At 40.2% G+C, this 16,636-nt stretch overlaps 1 protein-coding gene across 1 annotated transcript; it reads left to right on the top strand.

Moving 5' to 3' along the window:
• The first annotated feature begins 7,108 nt into the window (after positions 1–7,108).
• Nqo1 (NAD(P)H quinone dehydrogenase 1) lies at positions 7,109–12,649 on the top strand. The gene is made up of 5 exons (XM_015496144.2): positions 7,109–7,296; positions 7,409–7,539; positions 9,790–9,903; positions 10,621–10,722; positions 11,737–12,649. Exons 1-5 carry the CDS (start codon positions 7,188–7,190, stop codon positions 12,040–12,042), a joined length of 762 nt encoding a protein of 253 aa, XP_015351630.1. The 5' UTR covers positions 7,109–7,187; the 3' UTR covers positions 12,043–12,649.
• The last annotated feature ends 3,987 nt before the right edge of the window (positions 12,650–16,636 follow it).

Here is a 16,636-nt window from a genome sequence, read left to right on the forward strand (position 1 = left end):
TTTGAAACGAGTTATCAGATTCACACCCACATTCTCTCCAGGAGTCAAATGAGGGAGAGCAGGTGCAAAATGCCCAAAGCTGATTTGAGGACTTGGCCTTATTACATTTCTAGTAGGTTTTTAAAAATTGCTTATTCTTCCTGCAAAAAAAAAAATGTGGGTAATGAATCTGTCACTGGCAACAATCCTCTCCATTCAAATAATTAACTACAATCTCGTTCCTTCTCTGCCACTTTTCTTGCTATTAAGTTCTGTTGTGTTGTCCAGGCACAATAGCACACGCCTATAATCCCAGCAGCTCTGGAGGCTGAGGCAGGAGGATCACGAGTTCAAAGCCAGCCTCAGCAAAAGCGAGGTGCTAAGCAACTCAGTGAGACCCTGACTCTAAATAAAATACAAAATAGGGCAGGGGATGTGGCTCAGTGTTTCAGTGCCCCTGAGTTAAATCCCTGGTACCCAAAAACAAAAACAAACAAGTTCTGTTGTGTTGATCATTAAGGAAACCATGCAGTTTGAGAATATAATTGGACTTAGAAGATTAGAAAAAGCTCTAGATTTCAGATTGGCTTGAGGGTCAAGAAAGTGTACCAGCAGGAATGTTAGAGAAATAGATGATAACAGAGTTCAGCTCCCACGGGGACAGTCCAGATAACTTTTGCCATCAGAATTTAAGCTCTATGAAGAGAAGGATTTCCATCTATTTGGAATACTGTTGTATCCCAGCTGTCTGTAACATGCCTAGTGCTTAGCAGGTGCACAATAATTAAGTAAGGAGAGGCAGAGAGATTGGTTTGTGAGAACATTATCATTTCAGGGGCAGAAAGAAAAGTTGACTGGTATTGGCTTAGGGTGGAAATAAAAGACAGGTAGAGGAGAAGGAACACGGGTTTTCATGGCCCATGGAGAAGTCAGGATGAACCAGTATATATTTCATAGAGACCAAGATTTTGTAGTGTAAGGACAGAGCTTAATAATAAGGATGTGCTAGGTGCTGGGAATGTTGGGACTCAGTGGGAAAGCACATAGTAAATCTCCTGTTTTACTCTTTATTTTTATTTGTTCTAATTAGTTATATCCTGATTTACTCTTTACCTCTGATGATTGTGTTAATTGCAAATTAATGGTCCCTTAGTTACCTATTCAGAACCATTGACCCCTTTTCTATGGAATTTCTTTGGGGAATCTATGTATTCCAAGGACTGTACTTTTGTAGGATTTATTTATTCCAATTTGTTTCTTGACTTACTTTGTCAGTTGGTTGGTTTTGAGATGGTGTTTTGCTATGTTGCCCAGGCTGGCCTTGAACGCCTGGGTTCAAGAGATGCTCCTGCAGCTTCCTGAGTGCTGGGACTACAGGCATGTGTCGCTGTACCTGGTACTTGCCTTACTCTTTAAAATTTTTTAAGGTTGCAGGCATGCCTGTAGCTCTTAGGTGGCGAGCTCCTAGGAAGAGTAAGAGATGGATATCTTGACTTGATTACTTTTTGTGAAGCAACTTTGTTTTCCTACTCAGGAAATGCTTAATGTCAGTAAGAAGTCAACAGAATAAAAGCTGACAAAGCAATGTTTAGTAAGCATTGATAAGATGAATGCAAAGGTAAATCAAAAAGAAAATGCAGGTTTTAGCTTAATGTGATCCCATTTCTCCCAGTAATGTTAAATCCATGAAGACAGGGGGTCGGAATTTGTTGAGACATTCTCAGAGGTTCCTTTTCCCAGGCTGTCCAAAGCAGATAAATCACTTCTATAGCATTAAAAAAATTGCTAAATGCATATTCCACTGAATCCTAAACAGTCTGAAATCTCAGGACCAAGCTTGGAAATCTTCATGTTTGGCACCTGGGCCCCGAAGTCTTTACTGAACTTAACCTGGGAGGTGCCTCCCATGCCAGGTGTGGTTAACAATTAAAGCAGGAATAAAACTGAAAGCTTAAAAATTCCTTTCTAGTTATTTAGTTATTTCTAGTTTTTCAAGCAGTATAACGGGTTGCAGATGCTTTCTCACCTAGTTCCATCTAAAGTTACCACTTGTATGAATCAGTAGGGCATGAAGTAGTGGCCCAGGTTATTCAGAGCAATTGTGGTAATAACATTCCTTTCTTTGGTATTCTCCTGATGCCCCACACATTGGTACTACTTGTGTTCAGATTTCTATTTTTATTTATTTATTATTTTTGATACCAGGGATTGAACTCAGGGGCACTCAACCTCTCAGCCACATCCCCAGTCCTTTCTTATATTTTATTAGAGACACGGTCTCACTGAATTGCTTAGCACCTTGTCATTGTTGAGGCTGGCTTTGAACTTGCAATCCTCCTGCCTCAGCCCTCCGAGCTGCTGGGATAACAGGCATGCACCACCACGCCCAGCTATATTTTTATTTATTTTTAAAAAATATTTTTAATTGTAGATGGACACAATACCTTTATTTAATTAATTAATTTATTTAATTTTATGTGGTACTGAGGATCAAACCCAGTGCCTCACACGTGCATTGCAAGCACTCTACCACAGAGCCACAACCCCAGCCCAATATATTTTTATCTTTTAAGCTAATCCAAGTTTACCCCATTTACTTTATAAACTTAATTTTTTTCTTTTATCTTCTGGGGATGGAACACAGGGCCTCATGCATAATAGGCAAGCACTCTACCTCAAAGCTTCGTACCCAGCCCTAAACTTGAGTAACTTGATTATTTTCTCATCCATAACATGGGGATACTAATTCTGTCTACCTCATATGATTGTGTCCTTAGTCCATTTTCTGCAGCCAGAACAGAATACCTGAGACTGGCTAACTTATTAAAAAAAAAAATCAGAAATTTATTTCTCACAGTTCTGGAGGCTGGGAAGTCCAAGGTCAAGGTGTAGTCAGGTTTAGTTGTCACATCCTTCCAGAAGAGAGCAATGTTGTGTCCTCACATGGTGGAAAGCAGTAGAAGAGCGAGCTGACCAAGCAGCTGCCTGAAATCTCCTTTACCAAGGCTAGTCCCATGGACAGGAAGGAGCCCTCTTGGCTCAACACCTCTTAGAGGCCCCACCTCTTAAAATTCCAACATTGGCAACACCTGAATTTTGGAGGAGACCATTCTAACCATGGCAAGTTGTGATAACTGACAACTTCCCCTCTTACCAACATACTACAAATCCACATACATGAGTGGTTTTCCTCCCTTCTCTTTTTCTTTTAAATAAAAGATTCACATTAACTTGATTTTTTATGTTAATACTGTATTCTGGATATCTTTCTGTGTTCCTTTTTTTCTTCCTTTTTAGTGGTACATGGGGATTGAACCCAGGGTCTTGCGCATACTAGGCAAGCACTCTACCACTGAGTTGCACCCCCAATGCCTCTCTCTCTCTCTCTTTTTTTTTTTTGGTACTGGGGATGGAACACAGTGGGGCTCAACCACTGAAGCACATCTCCAGCCTTTTAAATTTTTTATTTAGAAAGAGGGTCTTGCTGAGTTGCTTAGGGCCTTGCTAAGTTGCTGAGGCTGGCTTTGAACTTGCAGTCCTCCTGCCTCAGCCTCCCCAGCCACTGGGATTACAGGTGTGTGCCACCGTGCCCTGGATTTCTCATTACCAGCAAAATATTCTGTAATATAGATATAGCCACAGTTTATTCAAATGTCCCCCTTATAGATATCCAGGTTATATCCAGTTTTTGCCAATGAAAACAATGGTGTAGTATACATACATCCTTGGTGAGCTCGATTCAGCCTGATTATTTTTCCAAAAGGTTGAGGTAACTCATTTTCTCACCAGGAATGTGCTAGTTTTCCTACAATCTTAATAGCCCTCAATCTTATTTGTCTTAATTTCTTCTTTTTCTTCCTCCTCTTCTTCTTCTTCTTCTTCTTCTTCTTCTTCTTCTTCTTCTTCTTCTTCTTCTTCTTCTTCTTCTTCTTCTTCTTCTTCTTCTTCTTCTTCTTCTTCTTCTTCTTCTTCTTCTTCTTCTTCTTCTTCTTCTTCTTCTTCTTCTTCTTCTTCTTCTTCTTCTTCTTCTTCTTCTTCTTCTTCTTCTTCTTCTTCTTCTTCTTCTTCTTCTTCTTCTTCTTCTTCTTCTTCTTCTTCTTCTTCTTCTTCTTCTTCTTCTTCTTCTTCTTCTTCTTCTTCTTCTTCTTCTTCTTCTTCTTCTTCTTCTTCTTCTTCTTCTTCTTCTTCTTCTTCTTCTTCTTCTTCTTCTTCTTCTTCTTCTTCTTCTTCTTCTTCTTCTTCTTCTTCTTCTTCTTCTTCTTCTTCTTCTTCTTCTTCTTCTTCTTCTTCTTCTTCTTCTTCTTCTTCTTCTTCTTCTTCTTCTTCTTCTTCTTCTTCTTCTTCTTCTTCTTCTTCTTCTTCTTCTTCTTCTTCTTCTTCTTCTTCTTCTTCTTCTTCTTCTTCTTCTTCTTCTTCTTCTTCTTCTTCTTCTTCTTCTTCTTCTTCTTCTTCTTCTTCTTCTTCTTCTTCTTCTTCTTCTTCTTCTTCTTCTTCTTCTTCTTCTTCTTCTTCTTCTTCTTCTTCTTCTTCTTCTTCTTCTTCTTCTTCTTCTTCTTCTTCTTCTTCTTCTTCTTCTTCTTCTTCTTCTTCTTCTTCTTCTTCTTCTTCTTCTTCTTCTTCTTCTTCTTCTTCTTCTTCTTCTTCTTCTTCTTCTTCTTCTTCTTCTTCTTCTTCTTCTTCTTCTTCTTCTTCTTCTTCTTCTTCTTCCTCTTCTTCTTCTTCTTCTTCTTCTTCTTCTTCTTCTTCTTCTTCTTCTTCTTCTTCTGCCAGTCTCTTGGGTAAATATATCTCATTTTGATTGGCTTTTCTTGGCAGGCCAGACAGAGAAGCTTTTCATTTGTTTATTGCCATTTGCATTTCCTCTGTGAATGGCTGTTCATATCCTTGACCCACTTTTCTCTAGCATCATCTCTCTTTTTTTTGTTTAGTCTTTGGGAGTTTAACTCCTTGAGATAAGAATTGCTGTTTTCTCCTATTGACTTTGTTTCTGGTACCTTCTGCTAACCCAATTTTTTATTTTTATGAGGCTTTCCCTGTCAAACTTTTCCTTCATGGCTTCTGAATTTCTAGTCTTTCTTTAAAAATATTCTGTGCTCTGAAGTTATACAAATTCTCCCTTTCCTTCTCCACTATTTTAACAGTTTTATTTAAAAACATTTAGAGCTCCAAGCTGGGCACAATGGCATATGCCTGTGATCCCAGCAACACAGGAAGCTGAGTGAGGCAGGAGGATTGCAACTCCAAAGCCAGCCTCAACAACTTAGTGAATCCCCAAGCAACTTAAAGAGACCCTGTCTCCAAAAATTTTTTTAAAAAGCTGGGGAGGGGGTAGTGGTGCAAGGCGGGGAGGCCACTGGGTATGTGGCTCAGATTTATTATTAAATCAGCTGCTGATTTCTCACTGAATCAAAATGCCTCCTTTAGTCATTGTTTTTTGTTGTTATTGTTTGTTTGTTTATTTATTTATTAGTTAAGCAATCCTGTATTCAATCCCTGGTACCAAAAACAAACAAACAAATAAACAAACAAATTAAAAAAAAAACATTTAGCACTTCAATCCACCTGAAATTATTGCCGAATGCCGTAAGTTTATGGGGTAACTGAAAACAAAACTATTTTATTGGGGAAGGGGATGTGGTTCAGTGGTAGAGAGCTTATTTAGCAAAAAAAGGCCCTAGTTCTGCTCCCCCCCACACACAAAAAAAGTAGACAAATACTAAGTGAATTTTTCACTTATTCAGCACCTAGATCAAGAAATAGAAGCCAGGTGAGGTGGCACATGCCTGTAATCCCAGTGGCTCGGGAGGCTGACAGGAGGATGGCGAATTCGAAGTCAGTCTCAGCAAAAGCAAGGGGCTAAGCAACTCAGTGAGACCCTGTCTCTAAATAAAATACAGAATAGGTCTGGGGATGTGGCTCAGTGGTGGAGTGCCCCTGAGTTCAACCCCAATACCAAAAAAAAAAAAAAAGAATGTCACCAGCACCCTGGAATTCCCACTATGCCCTTCTATCACTGCCTGCTGACAAGGGTAACCACTCTACGGACTTCTAACATCTACATTAGTTTTAGGGGGAATCATTTTATTTTCATGCAAGTGGCTAACTAAATACACCAATATCATTTATTTATTTATTAAATCAGCTGCTGATTTCTCACTGAATCAAAATGCCTCCTTTAGTAATTTTTTGTTTATTTATTTTTTAGTTGTAGTTGGACACAATACCTTTATTTTATGTATTTTTATGTGGTGCTGAGGATCGAATCCAGGGCCTCGAACTTGCTAGGCAAGTGCTCTTCTGCTGCACCACAACCCCAGCCCTGTTGTTGTTATTGTTGATGTTTTATTTTTTTCTTCTGGGAATTGAACTCGGGTCCCAGACATGGGATACACACACACTATCCTGAGCTACACCCCTCGCCCCATTTGCTGCTACTTTTATTTCTGGCCGCAGGGGATGGTACTGTGATTTGAATGTTCTCACCAAGACTCATATTGAAATTTAATCCTCATCATAAGGTGTTAAGTGGTGGGACCAGGTGGAACTTTGGCCAGGTGGTTGGGTCATGAGGCGTCTGTCCTCACCAGTAGATTAAGCCACTCATGGACTAATGAATCAGTGGATTAATGGATTACTATATGTCCACTATAAAAGCCAGTTTGGCTCTGTCTTGTCATGCATTGCCCTGCACCATTTTAGGACTCTGTAGAGAGTTCCTGCCAGCAAGAAGGCCTGCAATAGATGCAGCCCCTCAGCCTCCCAGCCTCTAGAACTGTGAGCTGAATAAACCTCTTTCATAAATTACTCTCCATCTCAGACTGAGATGGAGAGTAATAACCTAATGACCTCTTCCTTTATGGTCCTCTGCTCCCCTACAGTTCAGGCTTTGCTGGTTGGTACAGGTGGAGCATATCTAATTAAAATCTGAAAACAGAAATGCTCCAAAATCTGAAACTTTGTTTTTGAGGGCCAACATGATGTTCAAAAAGCCTTGGGTTTTGGAGCCTTCTGGATTTCTAATTTGGGGGAAGGGTGTCCAACTAATAAAGTCTAAGCAAATATTCCAAAACCTGAAAAACTCTGAAATCCGAAACAAGCATTTCAGATAAGGGATACTTACCCAGTAATGTCTTGTGTGTGTGTCTTAAGTAGTCAGAAGAGCCCTGATTGTACTGGCCCACTCTGAGAGGACATCCTTCAACTACGCCATGAAAGAGGCTGCTGCAGAGGTTCTAAAAAGGAATGGATGGGAGGTGGCCGAGTCCGACCTCTATGCCATGAACTTCAATCCCATCATTTCCAGAAAGGACATCACAGGTAGGAGCTACCCCTCCCCCTTTAATTAGTTCTTTATGAAACCATTTGCCTGTGGACTCCCTGGACCAGCCTTGGCCCCTCTGGCCTCAGCCTCTCTTGTTCCTCTTGGCAGGTAAACTTAAGGACCCCGAGAAATTCCAGTATACTGTCGAATCTTGTCTAGCGTATAAAGAAGGCTGCCTGAGCCCAGATATTGTGGCTGAACAAAAGAAACTGGAAGCTGCTGACCTTGTGATATTTCAGGTATAGTAGGGACAGGACATCAGAAGCATAGTTGGGCACAGCAGTGCACATCTGTAATCCCAGCTACTCAGGAGGCTGAGGTAGGAGAATCCAAGTTTGAGTCCAGTGTGGGGAACTCAGTGAGACCCCCATCGAAACAAAATAAAAAGGGTTGGAGCTAGAACACTTGCCTACCATGGGTAGTGACACTTTTGTCTTTTCCTAGACCTGTCACTTAATTAGCTGTGGAAAATCGAACAGTCACTTACCCCACTTTGCTGCATTCTCTGTGAATAAAGGTGATTGCTTTATAGGTGCTATATAATACAGATCCACAGATACTGTGAACCTGGCTGTATTGCTCTTTGCACTTGGGAATGTGAGAACAACAGATAAGCCTTCCATTTGTTTTCTCCAATATACCTAATCTTCCCTTCATTTAGTGGTTCCTGATGGACTCTCCCAAAATTTGCAATTCTCCCATCTCTTCATGAGAATCCCAAACAGGTTGCCCGGTGACTTCTCTGCTGGTGCAGTGTCCCAGCTCTGGCCCTGCTGGATGCGATCCTGCAGCACACTGTGGCTTTTCTTCTCCCCAAAGCCATCTCATTGTTTAGCAGACAACACTGGATGGTAGGTGTGTCCATCCTGTCAGTATCTTCCCTGTAAGCCAGACTCCGTTTCAATGACTTTGCTGTTACCAATTCCTGCCTGCCCTTTGATACTGAGTATGGAGAGTACCTGGCTCTGGAAACCTCACAAGGAAGGTGGTACTGGCTTAGTTTTCACAGTGATTCAGTCACTGTGAAACAACCAAACCTTAGAGTCCAAACTACCAAACAGCACTGAGGGTAATGTAAATACTGCAGATTTGTGTATTTATTATAACAGTTTTATGAAAGATATCAGGTAAAGTCTTATTCTGGCAAAATCAGTATACTATGGCAGTCTTTTTTTGGGGGGGGGCACTGAGGATTGAACTCAGGGGCACTCAACCACTAAGCCACACCCCAGCCCTATTTTGTATTTTATTTAGAGACAGCAAGCCTCACTTTTTGCTGAGGCTGGCTTTGAACTCACAATCCTCCTGTCTCAGCCTCCCAAGCTGCTGGGATTACAGGTGTGTGCCACTGCGCCCGGCTAGCAGTCTTTTTCTTTTTAAGGTACTGGGGATTAAACCCAGGGGCACTTTGCCACTAGGATACACCCTCAGCCCTTTTTCTTTTTTATTTTGAGAGAGGGTATAACTAAGTTGCTGAGACTGGCTTTGAACTTGTAATTCTCCTGCCTCAGCCTGAGTTACTGGGATTTCAGATGTGCACCACCACACTGCCTGGCTTATCTGACCTCTTGCCCTGACAAAAGCAGAGTAAGGAATATATAAGTATTTCTCCTTTTAAAAAAATTATTTTTTAGTTGTAGTTCCGACACAATACCCTTACTTTATTTATGTGGTGGTGAGGATCAAACCCAGGGCCTTGCACATGAGCCACAACCCCAGCCCTAAGTATTTCTTCTGATTCATGATTTAAATATATGATAACTTAGTTGGGCATGGTAGTGCATGCCTGTAATAAAATAAAAAGGGCCAGGGATGTGGCTCAGTGGTTCAATCCCTGATTTAAAAAAAAAAAAAAGACAAGATTTTCTCATGGGAATTTCCTGATAAATCTTACACTGACCATTTGTTTGCATTTTAGTGGTTTTATTTATTCTAAATGATAGGATTTTATGTAGATGTGCACAAGGAATAGTCATATTTTTGGTACTACACCTATTAGTGTAAATTCTTGGGGAAATACTGATTTAGGCATCACACATTGAAACAAATCTTGTCTGAAATCCTTGCTATTTAGAGTTTGCTGCCAAGTGTGATTTCACAAAAATGAATCTTATTTGCATATGGCTTTATTCAGATCCAGCCAATATTTACATTTTTAAGCAGAAACCATAATGCCAAGTTGGCTGAGCAAGGACAATAATTTTCTTGTTATTCTATGAGTTTCCTGCTACCATATGTATTTATTTTTAAGTATTTATTTGTTTTATGACAGGGGTCTCACTGTGTTGTCCAGGCTGGCCTCTAACTCCCTAGCTCAAGCAGTCCTCCCACATTAGCCTCCTGACCTAAAAGCACACACCACTGAACCCTGCCAATTTTCTCTTTTCTTAAATGTGCTAACTCCTCCAGAGGAAATGATAAAAGCCAGCGCTCTGAGACTTCTTCTGTGTGGAACCTGGTCTGACCTCTTTAATGTCTTCTGTTCCCAGTTTCCACTGCAGTGGTTTGGAGTCCCTGCCATACTGAAAGGCTGGTTTGAGCGAGTGTTGGTAGGAGAGTTTGCCTACACATATGCTGCCATGTATGACAAGGGGCCTTTCCGGGTAGGTGAACGGTTCTGAGTTTTCTAATAGCTGGATTCTGGGTGGATTCTATCCTGAGGCAAAACTTAGTACAACCAGACACTAAGGTCAGGCTCTAGATCCTTTGGGAGAAATGCATGACTAGGCTTTTATGATGAAATGATATGATGTTTGGAATTTGTTTTAAAATATTCCAGAAAAAAAGAGTTTAGGGGATTAAATAAAACCAAAATTAGGGGGGTGTCTAGGGAAGTGACTCAGTGGTAGAGCTACTTGCCTAGCATGTGTGAGGCTGTGGGTGCAATCCCCAGTACTGCAAAAATGAATAAATAATGTTTGTCTTCTTTTGGAGACCCAAATACTGCACAAGAAATATTTTGATATTTTTATGTGAAAGATCTTATCCTAATCCATGCCCAGCACTGTAGGGAGACAGATTAAAAACAACAAATAACTCCACTGAGGCAGCCAACACAGATTTTGGTGACTATTGACAGCTTTAACCTATGGTCACATGCAGGTGGGGGAAACCCTTGGCTTGCCCTGGTTATCTGTCTGTAGACCATCTAGGCTGGATCTTCTACAGAGTCATGCTGGGAGGGTCAGAGGAGCCAAAGTATGAAAGAGTACACACCATGAACAGGGTGGGCCCGTGTGGCCCCTTCCCTAGGGCTGTCTCATTCATTTACTGTGACCAAACAGAGGAGGGGTGACGAGCTTGTTTTCTTTTTTTCACAGAATAAGAAGGCCATCCTTTCCATCACCACTGGTGGTAGTGGCTCCATGTACTCCCTTCATGGTGTCCACGGGGACATGAACATCATTCTCTGGCCAATTCAGGTACTTTGTTCTCAATGAACCTTCAGGGGAATTCATTAATGGAGCTTTCCATGGGTTCCAAAGCCTCCAGATAGTAGCTGAAGATAGATATGAGGTATGGAGATAAAAGTGTAGTAACAGCCGTATGTCATGGTGTATGCCTGTCATCCAGCTATTCAGGAGGCCCAAGCAGGAGGATCTCAAGTTCAAGGCCAGGTAGACAATACAGTGAGACCCATCTTAAAAAAAAAAAAAAAGAAAGAAAGAAAGAAAAAAGCATGGCAGTGATTGAGAACTGCTGGCAGTTCCCTTTAGGAACTTACCTGACTTTCCAGGCACCTGCGTTTATAGCTTGTACACACATGATCAAACATCATTCTCTCCTAACCAAGAACTAGTGCACATGGGCTGAGCTCAGAATCCTGGTTCTCTCTGGATGACTCACATCTCTCTCTAATCTTCCTGGCCTTCTCCAATTTTCTTCTACAGTCTCACAAACTAAGAGAGACTAGGACAATTTAAGAAATGATTCAGTCTAGCCTGTTTTAGAGATAAATAAAACTGAAGCCTGAGGTGGCTTTTTGGTATCACTGGATTCTCAAGGTAATCTATTCCAAGAAAAGGGGTGGAGAGGAGAGCAAGTGAAGTGACCACCTGGAAAATAATTTATTACTACCCATCTTGTTTGTGGAGAGGTGGAGAAATGCACATCGGCAAGAGTCAGCAGCCAAGAAGCTGAAACTCTCTCTAATGTAATAGAATTTCCGGCACTTTTGGCAGAGGATCCAGGTTGGCACACTTTCAAGGTTTTATTCTTTTAAAGAGCATAGGTGTTTAGGCTCAGATAGGTAACACCTAGGTAGGGAGGGAAGAAGGTGAGAATATAATTATAATTCTCCAGGGCACCTCTGACCTCCTTACTGAAGTCTCACTGGGAAGCCCAGACCAAAGTTTGGTGTTTTTGTTTTTTGTTTTTACTGTACAAACTGCATAGAATTGGTCTGTTACTTACCTCTCTGTTTCATGTTTCCCCAGAGTGGTACTCTGCATTTTTGTGGCTTCCAAGTCTTAGAACCACAACTGACATATAGCATTGGGCACCTTCCACAAGATGCCCGAACTCAGGTCCTGGAAGGATGGAAGAAACGCCTGGAGAACATTTGGGATGAAACACCACTGTATTTTGCTCCAAGCAGCCTCTTTGACCTGGACTTCCAGACAGGATTTTTATTGAAAAAAGAGGTTCAAGATGAGCAGAAAAACAAGAAATTTGGCCTTTCTGTGGGCCATCACCTGGGCAAGTCCATTCCAACTGACAACCAGATCAAAGCCAGAAAATAAGATTCAATAAGACTTGATTTCTAGGATTTTTTTTCTTTTAGTTTCATGGATTGCTTTAGTTTTTAAGATTTAGATTTTTCTCTTTTTTTCCTCACAAAGAATGAAAAGGAGAAGAAATAGACTGCATTTATATATTTTTGGATCATTTTTCTATTATATGCAACTGATTCTTAATGGTTGCTATCATGACATATAACCAAAATATGATTAGGTGCCAGAAGCCACTTGGAATGTAGAGAGAAAAGTATAGATTGATGGTAGATACTAGAAAATATTCTTTAAGGTCATATACACAATTTAATTCCCTTTTAAAGGGCTAAATGGCTAGATAACATCCAATTCTCTAAAGATAACTTTCTTTTAATTACCTCTCTGTGGTTTATGGCAGAAGGGAATTGCTTAGAGAAACAAGTGACTGAATCCCTGTAGCCTAAGGAACTGAACTTGCTTACTAGTTAGCATTAGCTTGTTTATGATACATATTGGTTTCAGTTACTTCACAGTGACTAATGCACCTCATGTATTACTCTTCCTTCAGCTTCTGTTTATATATAGTACACAGATTCGTTGAAATGAGTAGTTAATAAAAGTCTCTTCTTTACATCAATCTTCTAATTCAGTGTTTGCAGAAATCAGCATTTTCACAACCTACACCTACTCTGAGTGAATTTAAAAAAGGAAATAGTACCTTCAATAGTTAACAGTAGCCTTCCACAAAAACAAAAACGAAAACGAAACAAAAAAAGACCAAAATTTTATTTCTGATCTTTTAGACTTCCAAAAGGTTATTTTCTGTGTCATTGCTAAAATTATGACTTTCTTTTGAAGGATATTTTTTGTTTTGTTTTGTTTTGTCTTGGCACTGGGGATTGAACCCAGGGATGCTTACCACTGAGCTACATCCCGGCCACCCCTTCTTTTTTTAAAATTTTCTTTTTAGTTGTAGATTGACACAATACCTTTATTTTATTTATTTTTATGTGGTGCTGAGGATCAGACCCAGTGCCTCACACATGCTAAGTAAATGCTCCACCACTGAACTGTAACCGGAGTCCTACCCAGTCCTTTTTTTTTTTTTATTTAGAGACAAATTGCTGAGGTTGGCCTTGAACTTGCAATTATCCTGCTTCAGCTTCCTCAGTAGCTGGGATTACAAGAAAATGTACCCCCACACCTACTAAAGATGTTTTTATCCATGACTTTTGGGCTAGAGTTGTAGGCCTAGAGTTATTAACTTTGATGAATAATTTTGGTGTAGAATTTATTTATTTTTTGATGTTGGGGATCGAACCCAGGGCCATATGCATGTTAAGCAGCAAGTGTTCTACCAAACTATGTTCCCAGCCCCCGATTTAGGTATAATAAATTTCCCATTTAAATTATTGAAATGCATCTCTTCCTATTGTTGGCACAACTCAAAGTCAAATATGATAAAAGGCTGCCCTCTTGTGGTGCACTGCAAGAAAAATAAAGAGAAATGATGCAAAAGCAGGTGGCCTGAAAACAGGAAATAAGGGCTGACCTGGTAAGGAAATGATGTCATGGGGACGGATCAGGAGAAATTCCTTCACCAGATGCAGACTACCACTGGATGTCTGCTCCTCAACAACATCCACAATGCCAGATGGCTAGGTGTTTTAGTGTGAAATTGTTTTCCATTGCTTTCCTCATCACTGCAATTTTGTGTAAATTTCTGAACGTTCTAAATTAAATCAATAAAATTCATTTTTACAAAAGAGACTTTTTTTTTTTTTTTAACAAAACATACTTACTGGTACCAGTGAAGATAATATTAGAGACATCCAGGCCAACATGAAATCTACTGGAAGATGGGATGTGAGAGGGTTCAACAAGAAATTACAGCAGGGATGCTTCACACTGAAAGGCCATGGAACAACCTATTCTGATCCTCTCAGGAAATTTCAAAGACATTGAAAAGAGCCAAAAGAGTGGGGGTAGATATCAAGTAGAATTATTGGGCATACGCCTGTGATCCCAGGTAACTTGGAAGGCTGACGCAGGATAATTGAAATTTCAAGGCCAGCTTGGGCAAGCCTATCTCGAAAACCAACAAATCAAGAATGGTAGCATATGCCTGAAATCCCAGTGGCTTGGGAAGGTGAGGCAGGAGGACCACAAGTTCAAAGCAGCCTCAGCAACTTATCGAGGCCCTAATTAACTTGGACTGTTTCAAAATTAAAAATTAAAAAAAAAAAAAAGCACTGGGGATGTGTTTCAGTGGTTAAGTGCCCTGATTTCTTTTCTTTTTTTTTTTAAAGAGAGAGAGGAGAGGGAGGGGGAGAGAGAGAGAGAATTTTTTAATGTTTATTTTTTAGTTTTCGGCAGACACAACATCTTTGTTTGTATGTGGTGCTGAGGATCGAACCCAGGCCGCATGCATGCCAGGCAAGCACGCTACCGCTTGAGCCACATCCCCAGCCCAAGTGCCCTGATTTCAATCCCGGGTACCAAACACAACTGAAAAAAAGAAATCAAGGAAAAACAGGCTATAAACAAATGCCTTAGGGTAAGTTATCTATTTTGATTTGTTCAACCAACAGGCTCATCACTCTTTTAGGCACTAGGGACTAAGCAGTGAATTAAGTGCTTGTCCTCTGGAATTGCATTCTTGTGAAGAAAGGTATTTAACAAATGTATCAGGTGGTGAAAAATGCTCAGAAGTAAAAGAGGGCATAGGGATGGGATAGAGGGATAAAGGGAGTTTTATTTTATATAGGACAATCAAAAAAAAAAAAAAACTTTTCCAAAGCCAGGCACAGCTTTATTTATGATCCCAGGAAGATCATAAATTCAAAGGCAGGATCAGCAATTTAGCAAGGCCCTATGTAACTTAGCAAGAACTTGTCTCAAAATTAAAAAAAAAAAAAAAGAGGCTGGGGATGTGGCTCAGTGGCTAAGCACCCATGGGTTCAATCCCCAGCACCAAAAAACATGAATGAATAAATAAATACAAACCTTTCCCATAAGACCACACTTGAGTAAAGACTTGATAAAGTGAGAATGAGAAGTGAAACAATAGCTATGTGAAGTGCCATCCAGGCAGGATGGATGACCAGTGTAAACCCTGGAGGCAGGAGCCTGCAGAGTCATGTTTTGTTTGTTTTTTGTTTTGGGGTAATGGGGATTTAACTTAGGGATACAATGACTGATCCATGTCCCCAGCCCTATTTTGTATTTTATTTAGAGACAGGGTCTCACTGAATTGCTTAGCAAGCCTCACATTTTGCTGAGGCTAGCTTTAAACTCACGATCCTCCCGTCTTCCAAAGGCTGTCCCAAGCCTTTGGAATAATAGGTGTGCACCACCAAGCCTGGCCAGAGTCCTGTTTGAGACAGAGAAAGGGGGAAATTGGCAGGTCAGCCAATAGCTGAGGTCAAGAGCACATAGACCCTTACAAGCAATTTAAGAATAAGGATAGGAAGTCCATGAGGGTTTTGAGCAGAGGGTAACAGATCTGACTTTTGTTTAAAAGGGTAATTCTGATTAGTAAGTGAGGCATTAAATGGAAAAGCAAGGATAGAATCAAGGAGACTTGCTGAGTTGTTGTTGCAATAATCTGGGCAACAAATGCTCTGGACTAGGGTTATAGCAATAGTTGTGTTGAGCAGTAGATATATTTCAAAGGTTGGGGTTACAGAATTTGATAATGGATTGGATCCAGGACAAGTTCCAAAACTCCAAGGTATTTTGGCCTAAGTAATTAGAATGAAGAAGGGGGTGTGATCAGATTTTTTGCTTCAGACTCCTTGTATTTGAGATTAAGACAGTTGGCTCAAGCTGACATAGGCAGTGGGATATCAGAAACCCAGAGTTAAGGGAGAAATTAATGGCTAGAGATATACTGAACTAGAGAGATCTTATGATTGATCTCAAAGGATCTTCAATGTTAGGAGGTCAAGATGAGAGTAAAAAAGAGTAGCCACATATGGTATGCTGAAAAACCAGAAAAGTATCAAGAAGGGAGTGATCAAGTGTGTCATGTATTGCTGAAAAGCCGCATAAGATGAAGTTTAAAAGGCCACTGGATTTGGCATTGAAGAAGCCATTCCTTGGTGCTTTTGACAAGTTATTTCAGTAGAATGGTGAGATGAAAGCCTGACTGGAATGAGTCCAAGAGAAAATAGAAGAGCAGTGGAAATAGTTTGGAAGGGGATATATGATCAAATAAAATTATTTATTTGGTTTTTAAAAAGACGAGACAGCAAATTTACATGCCAATGGGAAAACAAAGTTTTGATGCTGAAGATACTTCAAAGAATATCTTTCAAAAGATATTCTTTGCTTGTATAAAGCAAAACTATATAGTATTTAGTGCAAAGAGCAATTAGGACTAGTGATACTAATTCAAGGTAAGACTTATAAGAGTAATTCAACATGGATTAACTTGCTTAACTCTTGAACCAACCCTATGAGGAGGGCTTTCCACTGTTTCCACTTTATAAAAAAGGAAATTGAGGAATGGAGGTTACACAGTAGGGTGTGGGAACACAGGCTCAACCTACAAGTAGGTAAACTCAAGAACTGGGAAACAAGGCTCAACATATAGTTGGGTAAACTCAAGAGCTCGTGTTTT

The sequence above is a fragment of the Marmota marmota genome, unplaced genomic scaffold, assembly GCF_001458135.2.
Source record: "Marmota marmota marmota unplaced genomic scaffold, marMar, whole genome shotgun sequence".
NCBI lineage: Eukaryota > Metazoa > Chordata > Mammalia > Rodentia > Sciuridae > Marmota > Marmota marmota.

What these genes read in the sequence shown, in the direction of transcription:
- Nqo1 (XM_015496144.2), top strand. Translation starts at nt 7,188, where the DNA reads ATGAAAGAGGCTGCTGCAGAGGTTCTAAAAAGGAATGGATGGGAGGTG. An exon ending in TTCCAGAAAGGACATCACAG is followed by an intron (nt 7,297 to 7,408) that starts GTAGGAGCTACC and finishes TCCTCTTGGCAG; the next exon opens with GTAAACTTAAGGACCCCGAG. An exon ending in ATGACAAGGGGCCTTTCCGG is followed by an intron (nt 9,904 to 10,620) that starts GTAGGTGAACGG and finishes TTTTTTTCACAG; the next exon opens with AATAAGAAGGCCATCCTTTC.